The sequence below is a fragment of the Mytilus edulis genome, chromosome 2, assembly GCF_963676685.1.
Source record: "Mytilus edulis chromosome 2, xbMytEdul2.2, whole genome shotgun sequence".
Lineage (NCBI taxonomy): Eukaryota > Metazoa > Mollusca > Bivalvia > Mytilida > Mytilidae > Mytilus > Mytilus edulis.
In genome coordinates, this window is record NC_092345.1 from 2,442,570 (window position 1) to 2,470,339 (window position 27,770).

General features: G+C 31.0%; 2 protein-coding genes across 3 annotated transcripts; one reads left to right on the top strand and one right to left on the bottom strand.

The window, feature by feature from the left end:
- Positions 1-2,031: 2,031 nt before the first annotated feature.
- On the bottom strand, positions 2,032-13,158 carry LOC139510067 (queuine tRNA-ribosyltransferase accessory subunit 2-like). Of its 2 annotated transcripts, none has more exons than XM_071296295.1 (12): positions 13,076-13,158; positions 11,525-11,681; positions 11,074-11,155; positions 10,542-10,605; positions 9,758-9,862; positions 8,292-8,462; positions 7,876-7,975; positions 6,811-6,899; positions 4,630-4,730; positions 3,844-3,972; positions 2,985-3,110; positions 2,032-2,166 (listed from the first exon to the last, which is right to left on the bottom strand). In XM_071296295.1, exons 2-12 carry the CDS (start codon positions 11,640-11,642, stop codon positions 2,052-2,054), a joined length of 1,200 nt encoding a protein of 399 aa, XP_071152396.1. In that variant the 5' UTR covers positions 11,643-11,681; positions 13,076-13,158; the 3' UTR covers positions 2,032-2,051. The 2 variants fall into 2 exon arrangements, with proteins under 2 accessions (XP_071152396.1, XP_071152397.1); XM_071296296.1 differs by having other exon boundaries at positions 11,525-11,733; positions 12,968-13,104.
- Positions 13,159-13,302: 144 nt separating this feature from the next.
- Positions 13,303-27,646, top strand: LOC139510068 (negative elongation factor E-like). Its single transcript, XM_071296297.1, has 10 exons — positions 13,303-13,465; positions 16,246-16,318; positions 17,157-17,215; positions 18,278-18,346; positions 18,869-18,940; positions 19,508-19,562; positions 20,307-20,454; positions 22,443-22,497; positions 24,434-24,548; positions 26,645-27,646. Exons 1-10 carry the CDS (start codon positions 13,385-13,387, stop codon positions 26,722-26,724), a joined length of 807 nt encoding a protein of 268 aa, XP_071152398.1. The 5' UTR covers positions 13,303-13,384; the 3' UTR covers positions 26,725-27,646.
- The last annotated feature ends 124 nt before the right edge of the window (positions 27,647-27,770 follow it).

Sequence of the window (27,770 nt, forward strand, 5' to 3'; positions counted from 1 at the left end):
TATTGTAGTTTTAATCAAACTGTAACCTAACCATTCAATATTTCAATCTCTTTCTTTGGGATACATAAAAAATAGATTTAGGTCAAATATTTGCCATGTTGAATTTCATCGCACACTTTCTTTAATAAAACTACTTGTATGTAAATGTACTGAATACAAATCTGATACATGCTAGGTAAAAAAATTAACTATAAAATGGCAGACTATGCATTTTGTCTACAAAAGCATTCATAACCAGCCTTACTGCCTTAAACAATAAGAAAACCCATAAGGTATTGCTGGCTTTAAAAGGCCCTGCCAGGCAAAAATATGAGACAATTCAGTTGAGAAAACTAACAGCCTCATTTAAAACAAAACAATTTACAAAAAACAAATATAACGGACAGAAACCAATGCCAACCGCTGAAGTACAAGCTCCTGACTTGGGACAGGCATATAAAAAATATGACAGGGTTAAACATGTTTGTTAGCACTCAACTCCCACCTAACCTGGGACAGTGGTGTTACAGCTAACATAAGAACAAACTCAGTTGAAAAAAGGTTTAACTCAGATGGATGTAAAGTAAAACACAGACAGGACATGGCAGGGGTATATATATCCATCCCTTGTCTTGCATATGAGTAATGGCATTCAGTAGGAACATGAGCATTTCTTTTAACTATGGAAGTTGATAGGGTCACTATGGTAACTTCTTGAGATTATCTAAAAGACATGAACTCTTAACATGATCCAAGAAAATAAAGTCTGATAAACCAAACTGGAAATACTTGCAACCCTTACAATCATCCCACACACCAAATATGCTGTAAGTATAGTTGACCTATTGCACAAAGAATCTAAGAAAATAACTTTCAGTTATCTGAAATTTGATCGGGTGTTGTATTTGTGACATATTCCCCATTTCCGTTCTCAATTTTATTAACCAGGAAAATTTAACATTGATAAATGTTAAACCATGAAAATGAGGTCAAGGTCAGTTAACAATTGTCAGACATGCATAAACACATTACAATCATTCCATACCCAAAATATTGTTGACGTTCTGCCTATAGTTTAAGTAAATCAGACCAAAAAAAACAAACTCATCATTGAGCAATGAACCATAAAAATGATGTCAGGGTCAAATGAAACATGCCAGACTGACATGTAAATCATAAAATATTTTCATGCACCAAACATAAAGTATAGTAAAAATAAATGACCGATGAACCATGAAAATGAGGTCAAGGTCAGATAATTATTGCCAGACATACATATACACCTTACAATCATTCCATACACAGAATATTGTTGACCTACTGCATACAGTATTAGAAAAACATCAAAACAAAAACCTTAACTTAAACCACAGAACCATGAAAATGAGGGCAAGGTCACATGACACTTGCCAGTTGGACATGTACAACTTACAATCATTCCATACACAGAATATTGTTGACCTACTGCATACAGTATTAGAAAAACATCAAAACACAAAACCTTAACTTAAACCTTAGAACCATGAAAATGAGGGCAAGGTCACATGACACTTGGACATGTACACCTTGCAATCATTCCATTTACCAAATATATTAGACAGTTACTTATAGTATTTGAGATATGGACTTTACCATGAAACTTAACCTTGTTCACTGATCTATGAAATGAGGTCCAGGTCAGTAAAAACTGTTCGATGGGCATGAGGACCTTGCAAGGTACGCACATACCAAATATAGTTATCCTATTACGGTACTCATAATAAGAGAAAAATTATTATTAAAAATACCAGTACTAAAAGTCTTTATCTTATTCTCAAGTAATCACTGAACCATGAAAGGAGGTCAAGGACAAAGGACATGATAGTTGGAAACTTCAAAACATAAGGCATCTATATACAACGTATGAAGTATCCAGGTTCTCTACCTTCCATAATATTAAGCTTTTAAGAAGTAAGCTAATGCTGCTGTCGCAAGATCACTTTCCCTATGTCAAGCTTTCTGCAACAGAATTTGCAGGCTAGACAATGAAAATAATCACTGTTATTTTAAAAAAAAATTTATTCTATGCTGTGTCAGCTGTCTACTGGCTTCTGTTTTTGTATGAGACTGTTTAGTTCATCAAAGTTTCCATCCTGTAGAGATTGTCTGATTTGATGGAAGAATTCAAAATAATGATGGAAGTTGTGGCTGAAATAGAAAGAATTCAAAATAATGATAAAGTTGTGGCTGAAATAGAAAGAATTCAAAATAATGATGGAAGTTGTGGCTGAAATAGAAAGAATTCAAAATAATGATGGAAGTTGTGGCTGAAACAGAAAGAATTCAATACTATATATTTTACATTGTCTTATCGGGGCCTTTTATAGCTCACTATGCGGTATGGGCTTTGCTCATTGTTGAAGGCCATATGGTGACCTATAGTTGTTAATGTCTGTGTCATTTTGGTCTTTTGTTTATAGTTGTCTCATTGGCAATCAAACCACATCTTCTTTTTTATATATAAAATATCTGATGGAAGAATTCAAAATAATGATGGAAGTTGTGGCTGAAACAGATAGAATACAAAATAATGATGGAAGTTGTGGCTGAAACAAAATGAATTCAATACTATATAAAATATCTGATGGAAGAATTCAAAATAATGATGGAAGTTTTGGCTGAAACAGAAAGAATACAATACTATATAAAAAAAACAAAAAACAAAATGTCTCCAATAGACAGTACAGCTCAAGATAAAATGGTGTTGTATGTTTGTATTTTGGAAAAAAGTGTAATAAATACTAAATCGTTTTAGCTGTTGATGTTGATGTTTAGTGTTTAGGTGATAGCAAATAGTTTATACTCTTAATTTTGTTAGGAAATTATAAAATGAAGGAATTTTTATTTTATGACATAATGACCTATTTAGGTGACATGTATAAAAAAAAAATCTTTTTAATTTTCATGTGTTATAACCATAATTAAGCTTAAATATTTCCATCAATTCATTACTTAAGAAGACTTACATCATTAGTAAAACAGATGATAATAGTTCTGATGTGTTCAGTAAATGGTTGATATAAGATCTTGTAAAGTTCTGACAGGCATAACATGTACAACCTTCTAACAACGGTCCAAAGTCATCTACATACCTGAAATAATAAACACACAATACTCAAAAAAGACAAGGTACTTTTTAAGACATTTGTGGCTGTTTTCAAAATTACCAGGAGATTAAAAATCAATGACAATAATATGAATAATAATAACATTTTAAAATGATGTAAGAAAGGTTTTAAAAAATTTACTGCCTTCATAAAAAGCAAAACCCACAGCATTAAAGTGATATGACCAGGGAGACTGATTTACCAAATATAAGACTAATTTGACAAACCTTTTGTCTAAATTAAAACAAATCACATATGTCAACTAAAGAAAAATTGTTTGTATTTTTTTCTTCAATTTAACAATTTTATTTTCAGTCAAGGTTATATTACCTTTGGAAAAGACATATATATTTCAAGCTAAATTAACACTGCATATTTCTGCAAATTCCAGACAATTTGAAATAAGTATATTAAAACTTCACATTTAGCAACACAATAAGTTTTTCTATTTTCAAGTTACCTCCCTTCATATACAATGACAAATAAATCTTTTTTTGTTTCAAGAGTTATTTCCCTTTTCTAATACATCATTCTAAAATTCTTTATAGTATTTACATGTTTTATACATTATTTTCATATTTCAAAATTGATCCAGAAATTTTAAAATATTTTGTAAAAAAGTTTTATGAAAATTGTGTGTGCCAAATCCATTATATATAGTCAAAGTGTTAGGTACTCCCTTATTTATCAGGTTGACTAAATTACTCAGTAAGCTTACTTTTTGTCAGCAAGATTTATTTGAAATCCAAGAAGATGGTCTCCATTGCCTTCCTGTTCTTCAGGACTGGCACATACATTGAATTTAAACACTAAACCACATCCTCTCTCCGTAACAATGTAAGGATATCTGATCTTCAGTTAAGGCATATTGGGAGAAGACAATGCTTGTATAATTCACGAAAGTATGTTACAAATACCACCCATTGGTAACCTCAGATTATAGAAGTCTGTTGATGAAGTTTCAGATTCATTAATAACATCTTTTTATAAATTATATATCTTCTTTATTGTACATCTTCAAGTGAGAGTGAAATGAAAAAAGGATGTGGTGTACAATAAATGAGAGACAAAAACCTGATACTTGTAACACAAAAAAGAGAACTAGAAAATTTACACGGTCGTCATATAAAAAGATAAAAAAGATAAAATATAAAGTATTGATTAAATTGTATATTTTGCTGAAAATAAGGTTTCCAAGTTAAAAAATTATGCAAAAATTATAATGACTTTTGTGTATATGACATAACTGCAGGAGTTAAAATACAGAAAGTACCAAAATCATGAAAATTTTAGTATTTTGTATGGATGCAAAATCCAAATCAAGAAATTAGGAAAATTCCCAAAACATGCATGCATGATAAACATTTTTAAATCATGACAGATTCTAGATGCTAACATGTCGCCAGTTAACTTAATTTGTGACCATCAAATCACAAATTGATGCCCTAGATGCTTAAAATACAATACAGTTATCTCCTAATTGATGTATTTTTTCAAAGGATACGAACTATCAAACATATCTATTCCCAATGCTATGCCTTCCATGACTTTATCTGGTCTCCATGCATTCTGCATAAGTCTGGGTTTGTTCTCTGGTAAACATTCCTGTAATAATAATATAAGGAAACAACCATCCAATAGAGTTCAAAATGAAGGGGACTTAAGTCATCATAATTTATTTTCAATTTTCTTAATGTTTCAGTTGAGGAATATCTTGAAATTGTAAATTACATTTTATAGTTTTGAAATAATCAAACATTGAAATTTATTATAAAAGGACCAATTTTACCCAATGACTTATAATTTTGTGTTTTGTTGATAAATACTGCTGATTAGTTTCTAATGGAGATTATGTCAACATCCATTGAAATACAGATTCTTGGGAGTATTCTGTTAGTGTGATGTTATATTCTGTTAGTGTGATGTTATAATCTGTTAGTGTGATGTTATATTCTGTAAGTGTGATGTTATATTCTGTTAGTGTGATGTTATATTCTGTAAGTGTGATGTTATAATCTGTTAGTGTGATGTTATAATCTGTTAGTGTGATGTTATATTCTGTAAGTGTGATGTTATATTCTGTTAGTGTGATGTTATAATCTGTTAGTGTGATGTTATATTCTGTAAGTGTGATGTTATATTCTGTAAGTGTGATGTTATATTCTGTAAGTGTGATGTTATATTCTGTAAGTGTGATGTTATAATCTGTAAGTGTGATGTTATATTCTGTAAGTGTGATGTTATAATCTGTTAGTGTGATGTTATATTCTGTTAGTGTGATGTTATAATCTGTTAGTGTGATGTTATAATCTGTTAGTGTGATGTTATAATCTGTTAGTGTGATGTTATATTCTGTAAGTGTGATGTTATATTCTGTAAGTGTGATGTTATATTCTGTTAGTGTGATGTTATAATCTGTTAGTGTGATGTTATATTCTGTTAGTGTGATGTTATATTCTGTTAGTGTGATGTTATATTCTGTAAGTGTGATGTTATATTCTGTTAGTGTGATGTTATATTCTGTAAGTGTGATGTTATATTCTGTAAGTGTGATGTTATATTCTGTTAGTGTGATGTTATATTCTGTAAGTGTGATGTTATATTCTGTAAGTGTGATGTTATAATCTGTAAGTGTGATGTTATAATCTGTTAGTGTGATGTTATAATCTGTTAGTGTGATGTTATATTCTGTTAGTGTGATGTTATAATCTGTTAGTGTGATGTTATAATCTGTTAGTGTGATGTTATATTCTGTAAGTGTGATGTTATATTCTGTTAGTGTGATGTTATAATCTGTTAGTGTGATGTTATATTCTGTAAGTGTGATGTTATATTCTGTTAGTGTGATGTTATAATCTGTAAGTGTGATGTTATATTCTGTTAGTGTGATGTTATATTCTGTAAGTGTGATGTTATATTCTGTAAGTGTGATGTTATAATCTGTAAGTGTGATGTTATATTCTGTAAGTGTGATGTTATAATCTGTTAGTGTGATGTTATAATCTGTTAGTGTGATGTTATATTCTGTTAGTGTGATGTTATAATCTGTTAGTGTGATGTTATAATCTGTTAGTGTGATGTTATATTCTGTAAGTGTGATGTTATATTCTGTTAGTGTGATGTTATAATCTGTTAGTGTGATGTTATATTCTGTAAGTGTGATGTTATATTCTGTAAGTGTGATGTTATATTCTGTTAGTGTGATGTTATATTCTGTTAGTGTGATGTTATAATCTGTTAGTGTGATGTTATATTCTGTTAGTGTGATGTTATATTCTGTTAGTGTGATGTTATATTCTGTAAGTGTGATGTTATATTCTGTTAGTGTGATGTTATATTCTGTAAGTGTGATGTTATATTCTGTAAGTGTGATGTTATATTCTGTAAGTGTGATGTTATATTCTGTTAGTGTGATGTTATATTCTGTTAGTGTGATGTTATAATCTGTTAGTGTGATGTTATATTCTGTTAGTGTGATGTTATATTCCGTTAGTGTGATGTTATATTCCGTTAGTGTGATGTTATATTCCGTTATGGTTGTTGCTGTAGAACATCAGTCAATAAACACTGAGTCATAGATTTTTCAGAATCAGATAAAACTTTGAATAATCACCAACATTTAGATCAGATAACTTATCAGACATTTTTCTGTGATTTAAACTTCTTGTTTTGATATTAACCTTACCATTGTTTTCTGACAAATTTCTGTTACTTGGCTTAAGTCAAACATTTCTGTTTTTGGTCCATTGTTATGAAATCCTGCTAGTACAAACCCTGTTAAAGAAATACACACTCTTTTAAAAGAAATTCATAATGCAGCAACTGACATTTTACCAATGATGAATATTCAAAATAAAGTTTTTAAGTTCCAACAGTCTTCATTTCTTATTCAAGTGAATTACATACATCTTAAATTTATGGCAAATATCTTTTAAATTTCATCTGTAATCATTATTTCACATGAATCCACTTCATACTTTGTCTATATTGTGTATCTTAATACAGTTTTCAATGGTTACAATGCTTCATATTGTTTTCTCTGATTCTTTCATGTTTTCCATGTACCATGAGAAAACTCTTTAATTCTGATGGGCATTTCTAGCCTGACTTCTAGATTAGATACAACCAATTAATATATGGCACTTCATGTTTTACATCCCCCCAAAACAGAAATGATTTAAAAATACAAATACAACCAAGTCATCATGACATGCAAACCTCAATCAATCCTTAACTCATGCCAGTAGATAAACGTTTTTCTGCAACTGGTCAGTTAAATATGAATTTAAGCTAGGCAACTTAATAAGTATATCAGTATTGCTCAAATGAAACAACAGTTGACACTTCCTTAATATTACCAGAGTTCACACACACATTGTCTGCTTCAGTGCAAGCCTCAGATTTATATATTAACACAGAGAGGAAATTACAAGAAATTTGCTCAGCACTTATACAGATATTAAATAACAGAACAAAAATATTTTGTAACTAATTACCATAGACATTTACCAACATTAAGCAATATATATGTCAGAAATTTTTAGCACTGAAGATTAATTTCCAACTGGTCAGATTCTGGTTGAGATAAGGATCTAAATTGTAGAGTAAGTTTTTTTATTCGAAAACCAATTCTAATGATGTTTTTTTTTTTGGCATACAAATGCTTTTTTGTTTACAACTGTTTTTTTTTCTTTCTAATATCTTTATCACTTTTAGAGTAGAAGTTACAAGTAAACTAAGACAAGCTCACCATCTACATTTCTAGTAACAGTTTCATGTGCAGACTTCTGTCTTTCTTGTATGCTAAATCCTCCTTCTATAACTCCAAACAGTGCTGTCTTCTGTAACTTCTGTATCATAAGTCAACAAAAAATTGTATTAATAAAAGCTAAATTAAAAAGAAGATGTGGTATGATTGCCTATGAGACAACTCTCCACAACGACCACAAGAGACCAAAATGACACAGAAATTAACAACTATAGTTCATTGTTTCTAAAATAATATTCTTTAAAATAATGAACACACTCGATTAATTCCCCTCACCCACTGCAAAGAGAAAGTATGCAAAGTGTGACAAAAAATGTAGGTGTCAAGTAAACAGAAGGTACAAGTAAATACCTAGTGGCAAGACAGTTACTCTAAAAGACTTTAAGAGACATACAAACCTGAGAACTTTTCCATTTATCCTGAATTTCATCAAGATAGTTCAAAGTTCTATCCATTGCTTTCAGTAATCGTTTGCGAGTAGAATCTTTATTTGTATCCCCGTCATACAATGCTTCACAGATATCAGGTTGAAAAGCTTCCTGGATTTGCATAAAGTGGATGACATCTAACTTTCAAATAAAAAAGTTTTAAAAAATAATAATACATGTAAAGGTTCTTTCATCTGATACATCAGTACTTTCTATGTCTCATTGTTCTAATAAGGGTTGAGATCTCATAAACTATGTTAAACCTCATTACATTTATGTGTCTGTCCCAAGTCAGAAACCTCTGCCGTCTAGTCTTTTTTAGTCTTGCATGTTTTTAAAATTTTAGTTCATTTATATGTTTCAGAGTTTAGTGTGACTCCATTTTCACTGAACACATTTTTGTTTAGGAGCCAGCTGAAGGCTGCCTCCAGGTGCGAGATTTTGTCGCTGTGTTGAAGACTTATTGGTGGCCTTTGGCTATTTTCTGCTCTTTGGTTGGGTTGCTGTCTCTTTGACACATTCCTCATTTCCATTCTCATTTTTATGAATAGAGTCTTATATTTTGTGAATAGAAAATAATTACCAGGAACAGGAAGGGCTATAAAATTCTAAGATTATCCTATCCATGAAATAATTGTATAAATTCATATTTTCTAATCCAAATTAATGAGTCTATATTTACTGTAAATTCAGAAATTATTGTGATGTTTTTATTATTGCGAAAAGTGTGACAGGGTTATAATCTCAATAATTTAAAAATGCATTTTGAAATTTTTTATAAGAATTAAAACAGGATTTTGCTCAATATCGCAACAATTAAAATCGCATTTTAGTCTAAAATTACAAATTCACAATAATAAATACACGCAATAGTTTCCGAATTTACAGTTTCCATTGTTTTTGTGTTGTTGGGTTAAGAAATTTTGTTTCCATTGTTTTTGTGTGTTGCTAGGTTAATATCTTTTTTATGTAAATGACCCACCTGCTTTCTTTCCTAATAATCCTAGTAACAAGATGATTCTTTAATGCAGAATTAAATTTATAACATTTCAAACTAGGTCATTAGCCTTATTTTGTTATAAATACACTATTTTAATTTTCTGTCTGGTAAACCAGCAACAAACCAAAATAATTTTAGAAGTAAACATTTACTTTTTACACGTTGTGACTTGGATGCCGAGTTGTCTCATTGGCACTCAAACTACATCTTCTTTATTTCTATTTGAAAATAACACCAAATAATTTTTCAGCTCTTTTAAACTTTTTGCAAATAATAGTCAGCTTATAAATAAAGGCAACAGTAGTATATTGCTGTTTAAAATTAATAAATCGATTGAGAAAAAAAAAAAACGGGTTACAAACTTAAACTGAGGGAAACGCATCAAATATATAAGAAAAGAACATACAAAGTATCTATAAAGGTGAAAAGGCTATACCTTATACTTCCCTCCCTTTGTCCAGATTGCTGTCCCTGATTTTTCATTGTATCCCGAAGGTACCTCTGTAGCTGGGTCATGTAAGGAACAGTAAACTGCAAAATCCTTTAAAAAAATTATAAACTTTGTTTTACATTTTCTTTAAATACACATACACTTCCTAAAATTACTAAAATTTCAACATATGTATAACTCATGTAATTACAGAAACAAAATATTTCTCCTATATTATCTTCAAACATGGGCCCATTAATAAAAATAAATGGATGTGTTGCTGAAAGAATCTAAAATCAAGTTTATAAAACCTGTACAGATTTTTACTCCACGGTTTTGCAATCTGTTGTTTGGCATTTTTTATCAATGGAATATATCCTGTCATTAAAGGTTATGTAGATATTGATATAAACTTTAAACACAGATATATGTCTCGCCTATTTGTGTTATTTTGATAATACAAATATTGAAATAAGAATAGCAATACTTTAACATATAAGTTATGCAAAGATTTAAAGTCAATGAACCATGACTGAAGGTACAGGGCTAAACAATTGCCATGGAAATTAGATGTGCCTATGCTAATATGTTTTACGAGTTGATATAGATGTATTACGCGTTATAAGCAACAGACATTGTAAGTCTGAGGTACTATTTGTCAGTAAGTCTTCCATATAATACAGACATATTACTGATTTTTAACGGACATAGCTATTTTACCTGTGTAGAACTCACATTTAAAAAGACCAATATTTTTTGGTGTAGAACTAAAAGCTGAAGCCATATTTACCTGCATGCCACAGAAATTAGCTATTCCTTCCTTAAACTGTGTGACAGCTTCACTATGTTCTGCCCTGGAAGAAAAAAACATTAACAATTCATGATGATGATGGTGGGAGTTTTTAACAACATTGACTGACTATACAGCCCTCAGGTAAAACAATCCATTTATATTACATCATAAATTTACATGGATATATTAAAGATATAATGAAGGTCATACTCCATACATAATATACATCTTGAATTTATACATTTATGTTGACTTAGTCAAATTAAGGCATGCATATTTCCCATAATAAATATCTTTAAGGGCATGAATGAAAAAGTGAACATCATAGATCATGGGACATAACTCTGCTTATTCCATTGTAAAGGGAAAAAAATGATTCATGGTTCATCTAATTTCATTGTAAAATTATGAAATTGAATCATAATGTATAACATAAAACTGAACAATGCTTTTTGCATTTTAAAAAGTAAAATTTCAACTAATACAATGAAATTTAAAAAGTTATAATTACTCGTTTTATTTTACTTACAGAGAACTTAAATACATGTGAGCCATTGGAGGAACTCTCTGTATCTTCTTTAAGACGTCTAACGTCAAATGAGGAGCATTGCCTAAAAAAGACGAAAAAATATAACACGATGTAAATGTCAATTGGTATATATGACAAAATGCCACTGAAATGAATGTAAACTGTTGGATAGGATTAAATGAGAATTGAAAACACAATGAATTATAAATGTGGAAACTAAACAGTATAACAGTGTGGTGTAGCATACAATTTTATTTCAGTGGTAGGTTATAAGTCATTAATAAAAATAGGATCAGTTATCAAAAATGGAATAATTATTTTATAACAGAAATATTGTCCTAAAAACATACTTTTCATTTCTATGATACAAAACACAAACAATATAGGTTTCTGCAAATTTCTTCAATTTCTTTTTAAACTCTACTTATTTTCATATCCATAATTTACTTACCTCCTCTGGTATATAACATACACATAGGAGTTTCTATACTTTTGGTTCCATTCTTTCCTAGGTCAGTGATAAGCCCTAAACGACAACCATTCTTCACATTCTGCACAGAAAACTTCATTTTTTCTTACAGTTGTGTAATTCAAATCAGATGGGAATACTAAAAATAAAAAAAAACAATGATAAAATATTATAAATTTAAAGATGCAATACTGAATGTCATCATATCGTGTATGTGTATCATATCAACTTAAAAAAAAACCCTAATTTTCTAGTAAACATTGCTGTGGACAATAGACATATTTACACTTGTATGCAAATTTGTACGCCATTACGTAAAATCACACAGGTTCCCGTAAACTCTGACATCATAATTCAAAAATTTGACTTCACATTTAAAAAGTGATTGTTGCTTGACGTCAAAAAGGTGATTCAGAGTAGATTTAAGGTCATTTTGAGGCTATATATAGCTAAATACTAAAAAGTGTAAATGCGTTAATGCTGGGCAGAAAAACCATTTCAAACTCAACCCTCCAATTGTGAACTTTCCATTTCTAAGTAGCAACATTCCAGCAGCACCTGCATACAGGGTACATATCTCCTAAATTGGTACGATATTTCCGTGCTTGTTTTTCTTATCATGATTTTCTTAATAGAGGGTTGCTGCTCACAAGGAAGCTATTAAACCAAGAGTTTCAAATGGCTTCATAAATTTTACAGATGCCATCACGAGTTGGTTGACCGTTATGGAATAACTGTTTCACAGATGATATCGGATATGTTCCTTACGTCATAACTACAATCCCTTTCCCTTTCATGAATGTGACCTACCAATTTAGACTATTTACCGGTTCTGTTATAACATGAGCAACACGACGGGTGCCACATGTGGAGCAGGATCTGCTTACCCTTTCTGAGCACCTGAGATCACCCCCAGTTTTTGGTGGGGTTTGTGTTAATTATTCTTTAGTTTTACGTGTTTTGTCATGTGAACTATCGTTTGTATGTTTTTCTTTTTCATTTTTAGCCATGGCGTTGTCAGTTTTTTTTCGATTTATGAGTTTGACTATCCCTCTAGTATATTTTGTCCCTCTTTTTAAGCTTATTTTTGTTAAATTCGGTATTGGGCTTATCTGATTTTTACAGAATTCTTGATAAACAATTATCTGACTTTGGGAATTGAAAACTCATTGTTTAGGATCCTGGACGAGATCTTTTTTCTGGGGGAGGGAAATTTGGGAAGACATATCTCTCAACCCTGCACATAGCTGACAATAGCGACAAATACAAATGCAGAATAGCTGTATGCTTACTGTTTGCATTATAAATATAGAAGAAGTATATGTCAAGAGAGAGAGGCAGACAGATACAGATGTGACTGTATACTGTTTTGACAGTTGTTTCCTTCATGTTAGTGGGTGTGACATTTTGTTTCGAGAGTAGGACTTTTCTAAGAAAAGCTGTAAATTCTTGGAATGGAACATAATTATCTAAAATTCAGTTTCTTCATACGGTTTGCTTCTCTTTATTTTTACGTGTACCATGTGTACTCACTATACTATTTTACTTGTTTTCATTTGTGGTATTTAGTGAGTCCAAAGGGACCCTTAATTTCTACAACAAAAATATTCCTAAGAATGAATCTCAAAAAATAAATACTCTCTAAAAGGTTTCATTAATGAAAATTTAAAAAAAGCCCATTGTTATCAAACATTTAAACATTTCTAAAACCATTAGTTTTTCTGATAAATGTTTTTGAATTTAATTCTCCCATTTGGATGTTTTTTTACCTTCTACAAACGAAAGCTGATATTTTGTGATAGATAGATTATAATTTTACGGTTTTGAAATATAGAATACAGAATGGTTCACATTATTTTTCCACCAACACTGACAGAAGAAGAAGAAATTCTCAAACAGAAATATGCAAAATTAAGAAAAAAGGTTAACATTTAAGATCGTGTGCAATGGTTTGCTTGGAAAAACAACAAAAAAATGACCAAACAAACTTTTCGAGTTTTCCACTTTTGGCCGAAACGACCAAGGCCAAATCGGCTTCATACATGAATCATCTTTTTTCCTATTATTTATCTTCTTCATGATTTTTTTTTATAGTCATTTACATTTCCTTAATGTGTCCTCGATAATACCAGCAAATATCTAATACCACAGTCACACTAGGCCACGATCTGTGAAAAAAAATGCAAATTTTAACGATCATAGTGTGATCTTGTAGATCTAAGTAAGGTCGTTATACGGTGGTGGTAAGGTCTTCAAGATCGTGATGAGCGTGGCCAACTTTGAACATGTTCCAAACAATCATGGTGCTGTTGAGGCGAAATCAGGTCGTAGTAGAAGTGTAGTGAGGGTGCAGCAAGGTAGTTGTAAGATCGCAAAGGTCTCTGTACCATCTTAGCAAGAGCGTAGCCAAAGCGTGATTCAATTAGGAGAGACTGCGCTACATGTACGATCTCACAGCAACATTACTGCAAGCTCACTATGACCATCACAGTCTCACTGCGATCTACTCTTCCATTATGGCTATACCACATTTACACCATGCTGTTTAAGACCATAGTCAATTCTAGCACACCAATGCCATTATCATCACGCTCTTCTTATAACCTGACTAAGTTCATACTACAACCATCATGCTCATTGTCATTTTCACATGAAATACATAAAAGCCCTCCAGGTTTTGTTTGTCTATATATATGTAATTTGGACCTTTTGTTGTTTTTCTCCAAAGGCTCAACCATGCTTGATCTGTGTCATCCCTGCTATTGTTCACTAAGGCAGCAACCATTTGATTTTCTGGGGGGGGCTATGGTTTTTTTTTCTGTACAACCTTTTTTTATCGCCTGCGGCGAAAAACAATCTATTTTTTTCGCGACAAGTCGAAAACAATTTTTTTCTTTCAATTTTAGCATTACATATAGACTGGCAGCTGAGGGTGAAACAAACATTTTTTTTTTCTCAGAATCAAAAACAAATTATTTTTTTCTCCAAAAACTGGAAACAAACTTTTTTTTCCAAAAAAAACCATAGCTCCCCCAGAAAATCAAATGGTTGCTGCCTAAAACATTGTCATTTGAGCTTGATGGACCAGCAATAGGTTGTGAATCAGGTTGGATTGCTTGGTCCGACATCTCTGCTAGATCAGGATTAGTTACTATCAGAGCTCCCTCTGCCTCTACATCTACTCCTACCACCATGCCCATGTGTTCTGGTAGATTTTGGTGGCATGACTGTGTTTTTTCCGAGAAATCTACGTTTTAATCAGAAATATAAGGAATGGAAAAGTATTTATATGGAACAGGATGTTGATGTTATTGCTGAGAATGTAGTAAGATCGCAATATGAATGTAGTATAATTGTGTTAAGAACGTGCTTTAATCGCAGTAGAAGTGTGGTAAGATCGTGTTGCAATCAGATAACTTTTGGTACAGTCGAAGTGAGAATGTGATGACAGTAGTAAGATCATGATAATGGTAGGAAAAGCGTGGTGAGAACGTGGTATAATTGTAGTGGGATCGTTGTAGAAACATAATGAGGACGTAGTTTCATCATGAAATAACGAAAATTAACATTTTCCTAATGCAACCTCACCACAATCTTTGTTTATATAAGATCTTGGTTAGCATGGTGCGATCATGGTATAGTGTGACTTGGGCTTTACAGATGTACTATCTTTGGCATATCCATCACTTAAAGAGTAACAAGAATGACTGAATTACACCGTTATTATCCGCTGAACAATTGTAATATCCAAATAACACTTGAAATTTGAATACTATGTTATATTAGTAGCTCATATTGGTGACTTTTAAACATTGATTATTAAATAGTAATATATAATTGATGTATTTTATAACTTATAAAATGATTTAAAGAAAGCAGGTAAGTTCATAAAGATCATTTTAAATTTTGTGTGTACATCTAACATGGCAGCCATTGTGATTTCTGTGGTCGCCATGTTGGGTGTACACACTTTATTCAAAATGATCTTTATAAACTTACCTGCTTTCTGTAAATCATTTGTAAGTTAAAAAATACATCGATAATATACTATTATTTAATAATCAATGTTTAAAAGTCACCAATATGTACATGCACGTGCATATATTAAAATTTCAAGTGTTATTCGTTCATTACAAGTGTTATTTGGATTATAATGGTGTTATTCGGTCATTCAATGTACCGTCACTTAAATGGTGTCAGACCTTTAATTCTGACAGTCCTTAACTCCAACAATCCTATGGTTTGACAGTCCAATAATGTGGCAGTCTTTGAAAAATTTTTGTACAGAATATAGATGTGTTACTGTTGTAAATTGGTATATTTTTTCACACAGAAAATTATCAAATCAGTCAGAATGATGCCTTGTACAGAGTCACACTAATCCCATATGAACAGGAACTGAAGCAGCTGTCTAAATTCAATTGGCAAACTTCAGATGAATCCGCTAATAATCTAAGATCATGTAGATGGTGGAACAGAATCAACCAAGTTTTGACAATTGGGTCTAAAACAGTAATAGGCCAGTCTTAAATGATTAATAGGAGAGCATTTATTACTTCAACATCAACCAGAGTTAATCAAGTTGCCATTTTAAGTGCATGTGCAACAACAAAAAAACTATTAAGAAAATTTAGGAACATTTCATTTTGCAAAGACAATTTTATATAATCATGATATATCAGTATATCCCTTATTATTTTCAGAAAAAAGCGTTATTAGCTGCTAGAACTCCAAAACCAGAGAAAGAACAACCAATCAATGCGCCAACAAAACGAGGTATATATTTCGAAGAAGATTAAAATCATTGAAATTTAGATCCATCTAAGAACTTTAGAATCTCCATATTTGTTCATGTTTTTTGGTGAATATTGTACTAAGACTATGTAGTCATAAAGTATTAAACACCTTTTTAAAGGAATTTATTGGTGTATAAACTTAACCAATTCACTCTTAAACAAATAAAGGAAGGACTTTTATAATATGTTTGTGAGTGACTTGGCCCAGTTTATACATACAATAAATTCCTTTAAATTGGTGTCAAATCCTTATAATTCTTTAAAATTTAAGATAATAAACTTAATTTCCTCACTTGTAACCTCTATTATACATAGATTTTCAAATTGAGAATGGGAATGGGGAATGTGTCAAAGAGATAACAATCCAACCAAAAATTGTATATTTGTGTCATTGAATGAAAATTTAATTGGTGCATAATGTCGAGAGCCACTACTGGAAGCCCTCTCGATCAATCATATAAATGTATCATAATAGCCAAATCATATTAAAATTGTGATTAATTAAAGGCCCTGTTTAAAGGAGATGAACTTAAGCCAAGTTGGCTGAAGGAGATACCAGTACTTTTAAGACTGTGTATAGATCATAAACTTAGTCAGCTTCTGAAATGTTGTTAAGATGAAGTATTATGACTTGCCATTAAACAATTGAAATGTATGGCATATTTTGAAAATTTGCTCACCTGAAAATTAAATTTCTGTATAATAGAGTAGAAGAAAATTATAATCCTGATCAACATGATCAAGATAAATTTAAAATACACTTTTTAATGAATGAATTAAATCTAAAGCATTATTTAGTCATTTTGATTTTATTGTAGCGCCTCCAGAAAATGCAGGAGATGCCACACAACAAGCTAAAAAATTATTGAAGTTAGGGGTAGGTAATTGTAGGTGGATCCAAGGGGGCCCTGGGGCCCCCCTTTTGTGGGAAAAATTTGGTTGATTATATAGGGAATCACTGAAGCATGACTGGAGCAGGCCCCCCTTAGGTCAGTCAGCGGACCCCCTTAGGAAAAGTACTGGATCCGCCACTGGTAATTGAATACCACGTTATTATACAGTGTTACCTGCCTAATCCGACACCTAACTATTCAAACATCCTGCTATAACGACACATTTTTATGGTCCAAAAATATGCCTTTCCTTTCAGGAAAAACCTGCTTTATCTGACAATTTTTTTCTGGTCTCCCAATTTGTGGGATAATGCAGGTTACACTGTATCTGTATCTATAAGAAGATGTGGTATGATTTCCAATGAGACAACTCTTCACCAGAGACCAAATGATAAGCAATATAACAACTATCGATCACAATAGGACCTTCAACAATGAGCTAAATCTTATTTGCATAGTTAGCTATGAATGACTGGGAAATGACAAATGTAAATAAATTAAAACGAGAAAACAAATGACCTTATTTATGTATAAAACAGTAAATGAAAAACAAATATGATATACATAGAGCCTCAAAGGGAGACCACTGAGTAACAGGGTCATTATTCACATATACTACAATTTTCTGAAGTTTGGGTTAAGAAACAAATACATATAGGAAGATGTGGTATGAGTGCCAATGATACAACTCTATATCCAAGTCATAATTTGTAAAAGTAAACCATTATAAGTTAAAGTACGGTCTAAGTACATTTGTAAATATATGTGGTTACATATGTATACTGAAATTGGGTAGGAAAATTAAGTACTATGATATATATGATTATTTATATTAGTATTTAAATGAAAAATAAGGCATGCAAAAACGTCCAGATATGCAGTATGCCAAAAATAATATATTTTGAAATGTGTACCATATAATTTACATACAAATGAAAAAAATAAAGAATGCCAATGGGCAATGATTTGAATTTATATTGATATACAATGATTAACACAAATTTTAAAACTGCAATATTTGTAACAGAAATTTTGTTTTTTAAAAGGCAATTAAGATAAAAGAAAGTCAGGAAAAGCAGAATTTTAAAAGATCAAAGAACTTTGAAAAGAGAAAGGTAAGTTGTCTTGCCTCACTCCGACATGTCAGATGTTGAAACATGACTTAGGCATGCTGTTTCTGTCTCATGATAAGTGTCAAACATTGGGAGCATGGGTAGATCTTATGCACTTAATGATTTATTTTTAAATTTCAACATAAACTTTTTAACTATGGAATAATAAGAGAGGAAAGTGTGGCGTTTTATTTACATTGACAGATGGGTTGTAAATTATGGGCTAATGACATCTACTCTTTTAAGAATCAATCAATAGTTCAAATACAAAGGCAAACTAGAAAGTAATAATATATAGATGAACATCAAACTATTGAAAGGTTTTGCTTTATACAGATTATTTGTGTACAATTATTCAAACAGGACGAGGACAAGTTTCTCCTGGTTTTCAGATTTTGAACTGTAACATAACAGTATAAAATTGAGAGTAAAAAAACGAAAAATGTTTGAAACGAAAAAAATCATAAAAAAAGAATTGTATGTGGCAAGTCATTTCAACAAAACAGTATCTGTCTTTTTCTACAGGACTCTGAGAAGATTCCAGCTGTGGGATTTCAACCATTCTCATCGTCACACCAGGATGAGGAAGAAAAGGAGGTAATAAGGTCAAAGATTTATATTTATAATTGTTGGCATAGTAACAGTTTAGAAGGAACATGATTGAATTTAGATCATTCTCAATATGTCTGTACCTTAAGACAAAAAGTAAAGTTATTGTTGACATAGTAACAGTTTAGAAACTTTAGAAGGAAAATGAATCTGATTTATGACATCAGAAAACAAAAAGTGAATTAAAAAATATATAAAAGATTAAACAGTACCCTTAGAATAGCTGTAAAGGCATTGGTGAGAGCCATACATGTTTATAAAATCAGTTGGGAATCAAAGGAACTTGAAAAAGGAGGGTTTCATCAAGGCATCATTAGGGGTTGGACTTGTCAAAAGTGGGTTCTGGAATGAAAAAGAATAATAAAATGTCCTTCAAATCTTTCTGGATATCATAATAAAAACAGATTGCACCACCCTATCTCGTGTAAATTGATTTAAATATTTTAAACAATAAACGAGCCTCATTTTTAAATCCCAAAAGGTCACTGTCTTGTGAGGAGAAATATCTTATCAAATGTGATCACCTATGACAATTAATTATATGTTCCATTTCAGAAGAACAGACCAAGAGCGAGAGGTCTATATGATACCTTTGTAAGTGGAGGTACCGGTAAGTTATGATTAATTGAAGAATAATAAAGCCTGTTATTTGGCCCCTGAAATTGCATAAATATCAGTAGTAAAATTACCTAGTCTTTTCAATATTACGTTAGTTCTATTATTAGGACAATATAATCTGGTCTAAAACATCATTTGTTATGTCACTCATAACATCATAGTCATATTTGACCAAAATCTGCCATTAATGGATTTTTCATATCTTTTTTTTAGATAATAAAGTTTGAATTCTAAATGCATATATATAAGAAATGGTTCAAAAATATAAATACATTACTCAGTCTTTTTTTTTTTTTTTATAGATATAAGAATATGTGGTATGAGTGCCAATGAGACAACTCTCCATCCAAGACTTAATTTGTAAAAGTAAACCATTATAGGTCAAAGTACGGTCTGCAACAGGGAGCCTTGGCCCACACAGAACAGCAAACTATAAAGGGCCCTAAAAATGACTTGTGTCAAACCATTCAAACAGGAAAACAAACGGTCTAAATCTATATTACAAATGAGAAAAGAGAAACACTTAAGAACCACATCAACAAATGACAACTACTGAACATCAGGTTCCTGACTTAGGACTGGTGCAAACAAATGCATTTTAAGGAGGTTGTTTGATAGTTTTAATGTATTTTTTCAATTTCAAACAGGAACAAATATTATTTCTACTTACATGTATTAACACAAAAATTGATAATCACTTAATTAACCAAATTCAAATATAACTTTATTTGTACAGAGAGAGAAGGAGGGAGAGAGAGGGAACCACCGCCAAAGAAAGGACATACAATATATGTAAATGGTAATGGCATCTCAGAAGACATTCTTAGAAAAGCCTTCAAAGATATTGGTACTATATCACATATCACCATGGAGAAAGACAAAAAGTAGGTCATTTCACATATCACAACGTAGAAAGACAAAAAGTAGGTCATTTCACATATCACAATGGAGAAAGACAAAAAGTAGGTCATTTCACATATCACAATGGAGAAAGACAAAAAGTAGGTCATTTCACATATCACAACGAAGAAAGACAAAAAGTAGGTCATTTCACATATCACAACGTAGAAAGACAAAAAGTAGGTCATTTCACATATCACAACGTAGAAAGTCAAAAAGTAGGTCATTTCACATATCACAATGGAGAAAGAGAAAAAGTAGGTCATTTCACATATCACAAAGTAGAAAGTCAAAAAGTAGGTCATTTCACATATCACAATGGAGAAAGACAAAAAGTAGGTCATTTCACATATCACAATGTAGAAAGACAAAAAGTAGGTCATTTCACATATCACAACGTAGAAAGACAAAAAGTAGGTCATTACACATATCACAATTGAGAAAGACAAAAATTAGGTCATTATTTTAAACATATTTTATTGTTCAAATTTTATCAATATTATTATAACTATGAATACCAGTATAAAATTAAGAAGGTGTGGTTTGATTGCCGATGAGACAACTATCCAACAGAATCCAAACGAAGTGGATTAAAGCAACTAAAGGTCATCTTAAAGCCTTCAACAGTGAGCAAAACCCGTACCTTACAGTCAGCTGTAAAAGGCCATGACATGACAAAATGTGAGCAATGATTTATGATTAACAATAATCAAAAGAAAAAAAAAGAACATTTTTCTTAGATTAACTGAAAACATAATTCTGAGGGTGTTTGTTACTTACTTTGTTAGTTTGTTAAAGTTAGGTTTCACTGTAGTATGAATAATTGGCAGACCTATCTACACATTGGATTCTATACTATTAAATGAGAAGACCTCATTTTGTGAGTCGCTTCTCTCCCTTCCACAATAACATGCCTCTGTGTCCTATAGGTACCATGCATAGTCACATTTGTCATCCATTTTAATGATTATTCAGTTTGGGTTATTTTGGGAGAAAAATGAAAATAAAGGTATCAGGATATTGTTTCCGTTATCGGACATACTTTTAAGTCATAGACAAGACTTTTGTTTAGGGCTTTTTTTAAATTACACATAATTTTCATAAGTACTTAGGTACATGACAATTATTTTCGTGTTTATCTGCACGTATACTATGATCATACTACTTTAATATATAGAGACTCTCTATATAATATATCAGTGACGGCCAGGGATGATAATTGATAGTAAATAGCAAATTTTTATACACTAAATATTAATGATAAACAATTATGTATGTTCATAGTATACAGAAAACACAAAAATAATTGAAACTAACAGAAAGAAAAAAAATAACGGACTTTGGAAAAAAGGGAGAGGGCTAGATAAAATTGTCCTGTGCCAGTTCTCATGGTTTTTGATACCTTTCCTGAAATTCTCCATTCATAAAATCTTTTACAAAAATTCATCCTACAACATACTTGCAACCAGAGACATCTGTTTCAACCACGCTCTAAATGCCCTCAATTTCACGGGTGTGTTCTAGTAAATTATAAAGTTAACAATAGAAGCCACTGAAATACAAGAATTGCTGGAAATCAAAATTAATAAGATGTGTAAGATTTTTGTGGTTATTTGCAGTGTTGGTCTTGTAACATTTATTATGTGGTTATTTGCAGTGTTGGTTTTGTAAGATTTTTGTGGTTATTTGCAGTGTTGGTTTTGTAAGATTTTTGTGGTTATTTGCAGTGTTGGTTTTGTAAGATTTTTGTGGTTATTTGCAGTGTTGGTTTTGTAAGATTTTTGTGATTATTTGCAGTGTTGGTTTTGTAAGATTTTTGTGGTTATTTGCAGTGTTGGTTTTGTAACATTTTTGTGGTTATTTGCAGTGTTGGTTTTGTAACATTTTTGTGGTTATTTGCAGTGTTGGTTTTGTAACATTTTTGTGGTTATTTGCAGTGTTGGTTTTGTAACATTTTTGTGGTTATTTGCAGTGTTGGTTTTGTAACATTTGAGTCGATGGATGCATCAGACAAAGCTATAGCTGAGGTAAGATTATAAACAACTAATAGTCGGCATGTTTTTATTGCCATACTGATGTGTGGAGGGGTGGGTCAAAGTGAATACCTAATTTGTGTGATCAACTACTACTACATTTTCAACTACATATTATGAATGAAAGAATTTGCAAAAAATGCTCCTCTGGCTGTGTTGAAGATGAAATCCATTTTTTAACTAACTGTGAAAATTTTAAATCGGATAGAGATGCTCTCTTTGACTTTGTTTGCCAAAGAATTACGAATTTTTCTACACTTGATAATCAGCATAAATTTATTTATTTATTAAACTGTGAAGACAATCAGGTCCTTAGTGCTGTTGGTAAATTTATTAAAGTGAATATGAGTTAGTAATTGTATTGTAACTGTATGTAAAAAATTGTTGTATCTATGTATCTATGCAAATCAATATTCTTTTGCCTTATTCATGTATGCTCTGTATGCCCCTTGTGGGCCCTTAATTGGAAATAAAATATGATGATGATGATGATATTAAACATTTTTGTTTGCTACTTTCTATTTTTCTTTCAATCTTTCTTTATTTCAATCTTTCTTTCTTTCTTTCTTTCTTTCTTTCTTTCTTTCTTTCTTTCTTTCTTTCTTTCTTTCTTTCTTTCTTTCTTTTTTTCTTTCTTTCTTTCTTTCTTTCTTTCTTTCTTTCTTTCTTTCTTTCTTTCTTTCTTCTTTCTTTCTTTCTTTCTTTCTATCATAGTAATGGATGTAGAAGTCATACTCTTTAAAAGGGCTCCTCTTAAATCAGACTCTTCCTTCCAATGTTGTAATATATGAATGTATTTGCCTATAAGAAGCAAAATTGTTAGGTTTGAAAAGCTTTTACACAAATGTGAAGGTTTATCAGTCAGGGGCATTACTTAAACAAGTAACAATTAAAATTACCTATACAAGTAATGTTGAAAACGAGGCTATTTTAAATATTACTTATATAAGTAACTTTTCTGAATATTGATTTTTTAGGTGTCCAAGAATACAGATTTTACTATCTTTAACAAATTTTCACAGTCATCTGGTTATTTTTCCCATGAAATATAAAATATAATCCTTCTGAAACACTAATTAACTTTCTGACGCACTTATCTTTCATACCGACGCTTCTGGGTCAAAGATTAGTCTTTTAGGACTATTAAATTATCATTTTACTCCAAAATCTTTAAGGTAGATGGATATAAATAGATAGATACTTGTTAATTAATTAAGACTTGAAGTAATTTATAGTTTGTAACCCAATTCATTTGAATATGTTCCTTAAATTAGTGTTATTACTAATCTTTACAAAAATGTATAAAATAACTTATTCAAGTAATATTTTTGTCATTATTTTTAAAGTAACCCTTTACCTCTATACTCCTCTCTAATCTAATAAATTCTGTATTAAATGATATAAAATGATGTAAAAATTCTAGTAAACAACATTCAGTCTATGCTTCTATTGAAATTTAAAATAACTCTTTTAAGTAATTTTATTATTTTTAAAAACGAAAATAACTTATAAAAGTAACTAAAAAAAATTACTTGTTTAAGTAATGCCCCTGACTGTTTATTGTCAGGTTTGAAAAGCTTTTGTAGCAAGCATATACCGGTAGATATCACTTACATGATCATAAAAAAAAGGACTTAAATAGAGCATTCAAAACTATTTCATATTAACATTGCCTGTCAAAGGATTAATTGCATATTTTTGGATAAACAGTTATTAATTTTTATTTTTAAATTATAAAAATAATGTCTGGGTTGATATGAATGAACAGAATATATTTGTCATTGTGAGATTGAATGAACACTTGAAGGTTCTGTCTATTGATTTTTGTTAAGCAGTCTTTACTGTTATAGATTTTCCAGAATGCTTACAAAAATCTGACAAAACCCCCAAATTTCAGCCTTAAGAATGTTTAAAAATGTTTGAATTTTAGGTGAATGGAGCTATGTTTGAAGGAGTGCAGTTACGAGTTAGTATGGCCAGGAGACAGCCAACGTTTGATTCTCAGTCCAATGAACCTCAGTCAACAGCTTCATGGTCAACAATAGGTAACAAACCAATTTGCCATGACATGAATTTCATTTGTAAATGGCATTAAACTTGTGTGCAATTTTTTTATGTGAATTTCAAAAGAAATTAGCTTTTACTTGACAAATTGATGAGAAACAATTGTAAATAGAGATCAATTTTCTTATCTTTAAAGCCCTGTTAAGTTGTACATAATAAGTGCCTAATTAAGTGTGTTTTTAGTTTACAAATACTCATACCTTTCAGTATTGATAAGTGTGAAATAAACGTAAGAATTATGAACTTTCATATTTTCTATTAATACAAATTTCCATCTAAATGTTAAAGGGGCACTAGCTGTCAAATTGATTGTAACCGATTTGACTCAAATTCTCATATTTGGTTTATAACAATGTAAAACATTTATCCAAACTATCAAAAGTCTAAAATAAACAGTTTACAGAGCATGGAGTAGATAATATATAGGTTCGTTTCGTGTGTATTTTAGTCCAGACGCCATCTAATTAACTATCGATTTGACCTCAGATGACCATATAAGCGATGTAAACAAAAATAAAGATACGAATAGATTAAACCAACACGTGCAATTGCATTTTTATAGGTCTGTTTGATTTTATTTTATAGATTAAAAATAGATGTTTCTCATTGTTTTTAACCGTATAAGAATGATTTTATGTGTATCGAATTAGTAATCAAATGATTTACCGTAGTTTCACTTTCATTGTTGACATTCTTTTTCTTTAAATAGCCAGTACACGTACAATGCATGCGTTGTCAATCTCTAGCTAGGGGTTAACTTGAAGTTCACATGAATACCGGTTAGAATGATGATGACGTTTTCACTTGCAAGTGAATCAGTCAAAAATTATGTTTAATCGCTTATTTCAACAAAATTAAAGGAAATTGATTGCTAAAAGCAAATTATTATTTCATTATTCCAATTTGATTAATGATTGATCTAAAAAAAATCATGCTTTATTTTTTTATATATATCGTAGCTAGTGCCCCTTTAAAAGACCAATATGTCATTTCTTCCTTGAATAAGAATGGAGATTCCAATTAGCATTACACTCAATATTTTATATAAAAAAAATGTGATGTTTAGATATGAGTTCAGGTAACTAGTCTGGAGACCAGAAAAAGAGCTTACTGAGGATCATTATATTCAGCGTTTTGCATTTGCGCCGATTTTTTCTTTCATTTGTGCCGATTTTTTTTACAGGTAAATTACAGGTGAATAGATATAAGAATATTTCGTATGAGTGCCAATGAGACAACTCTCCATCCACGTCATGTTATTTTTCATTTATCATTATATACCTCTTCTATTAGCCACTTGTACAAATATAATGAATTGTCAATCATAACATGTATATAACTGTTGTCCCCTGCTCATCACGGGGAGATAAAGAAGGCCTACAAGATACATCTCCAGACTTTTTCCTTAACAGTAACCATAGTTCTTTTGCCTCTGTCTTTCTGACATCTGCCACATGGTTATGCTCGATCTGTGTTTTAACAATAGAATCCGTGGTGACTCTGGCTCTACACGATGGTACATTAGTAAGATATGATGTTATGTTTCGGGACACTAACCTTCTGATATGTATGGCCCTCGATGATTAAAGAATTGACTCCTCGGCTTGTTTCAATGTGCAATATGTCTTTCATGTTACAACAAAGTTCCAAGACAATATGAATCAAAATTAACTTAATAATAAATTAGCAACATTGTTAACTAGATTTTACTAACGGTCTAGTACAGTACATTTACAAGTATTATCTTACCTGTAAATCTAATTAGGAGCAAATATAAAATCGGCGCAAATGAAAAAAGGAAATTGGCGCAAATGAAAGAATGAAAATTTTAATAATCGGCGCAAATGTCATACGCCCATTATATTTGTTGAATACCAATTTTCGTGGGTTTCACAGGTACAAGTGAACCACAAATTCAAATGTCCAATGAATTAGAATTTTTTTATAGGCTTTGTTTGCAGACTTTGTCAAACCATGAAATCAAATAATTACAAAAATGCATGTTTTCCTTAATTCACTAAATGGTACCAATTACAAATGTATAATATTAAACAAACACAATTTTGTATGATTTCAGCTGCCAGTTCATCACAGAAAGGTAACCATAGAGACAGAAGAGGACAGGTGCATTATGAAGATGAAGATCTGTTTGGTTAGGAAGTGTTTACACATGTGTGAATAGTGTGAAGATCTGTTTGGTTAGGAAGTGTTTACACATGTGTGAATAGTGTGAAGATCTGTTTGGTTAGGAAGTGTTTACACATGTGTGAATAGTGTGAAGATTTAAAACATGGGTAATTGTGTAATCTACAACAAGCATTGAATGGTGTGATGATTTGAAGCAAGCATTGAATGGTGTGTAGATTTAAAATATGTGTGATTGGTGTAAAGATCTGAAGCAAGCAGTGGATGGTGTGTAGATTTAAAATATGTGTGATTGGTGTGAAGATCTAAAACAAGCAGTGAATGGTGTGTAGATTTAAAATATGTGTGATTGGTGTAAAGATCTGATAAAAGCTTTGAATGGTGTGAAGATTTAAAACATGTGTGATTGGTGTGAAGATCTAAAACAAGCAGTGAATGGTGTGTAGATTTAAAACATGTGTGATTGGTGTAAAGATCTGAAAAAAGCATTGAATGGTGTGTAGATTTAAAACATGTGTGATTGGTGTAAAGATCTGGAACAAGCAGTGAATGGTGTGTAGATTTAAAACATGTGTGATTGGTGTGAAGATCTGAAACAAGAAGTGAATGATAGGAATGAGGGAAAGTTTTTATATGAAGTTTTTGATTGTTTCTGTTTGAATGGTATGACAAAAAAGTTAATAAATAATTAGATATTGTTTTATTTGGACAAGCAATGTGTAAATATTTGTGTGTGAATTATTGTGATAATGCTTGTGAAAATGTGGTGTTTTAGTTGAACAATTGCGCGCTCCGATTGAACTATTTGTTTAGATATAATTTCATTAATTGCTGTTATTTATGAACTGAACTACAGGAATTAATTTCAAAATTTGATGTATTTATGTATTTAAATGATAACTATATTTAATTGATTAAATATAATTAAGTTATAGTTATGTCCAAAAACATTTACTTAGAATTTATAATAATTCTTTTTGCCTGAAAAACAAGTTTCCCTCCCTTATTGAATTGATAGATTGTAGAAGGTCTCATAGACGAAGTATATATTACAATAA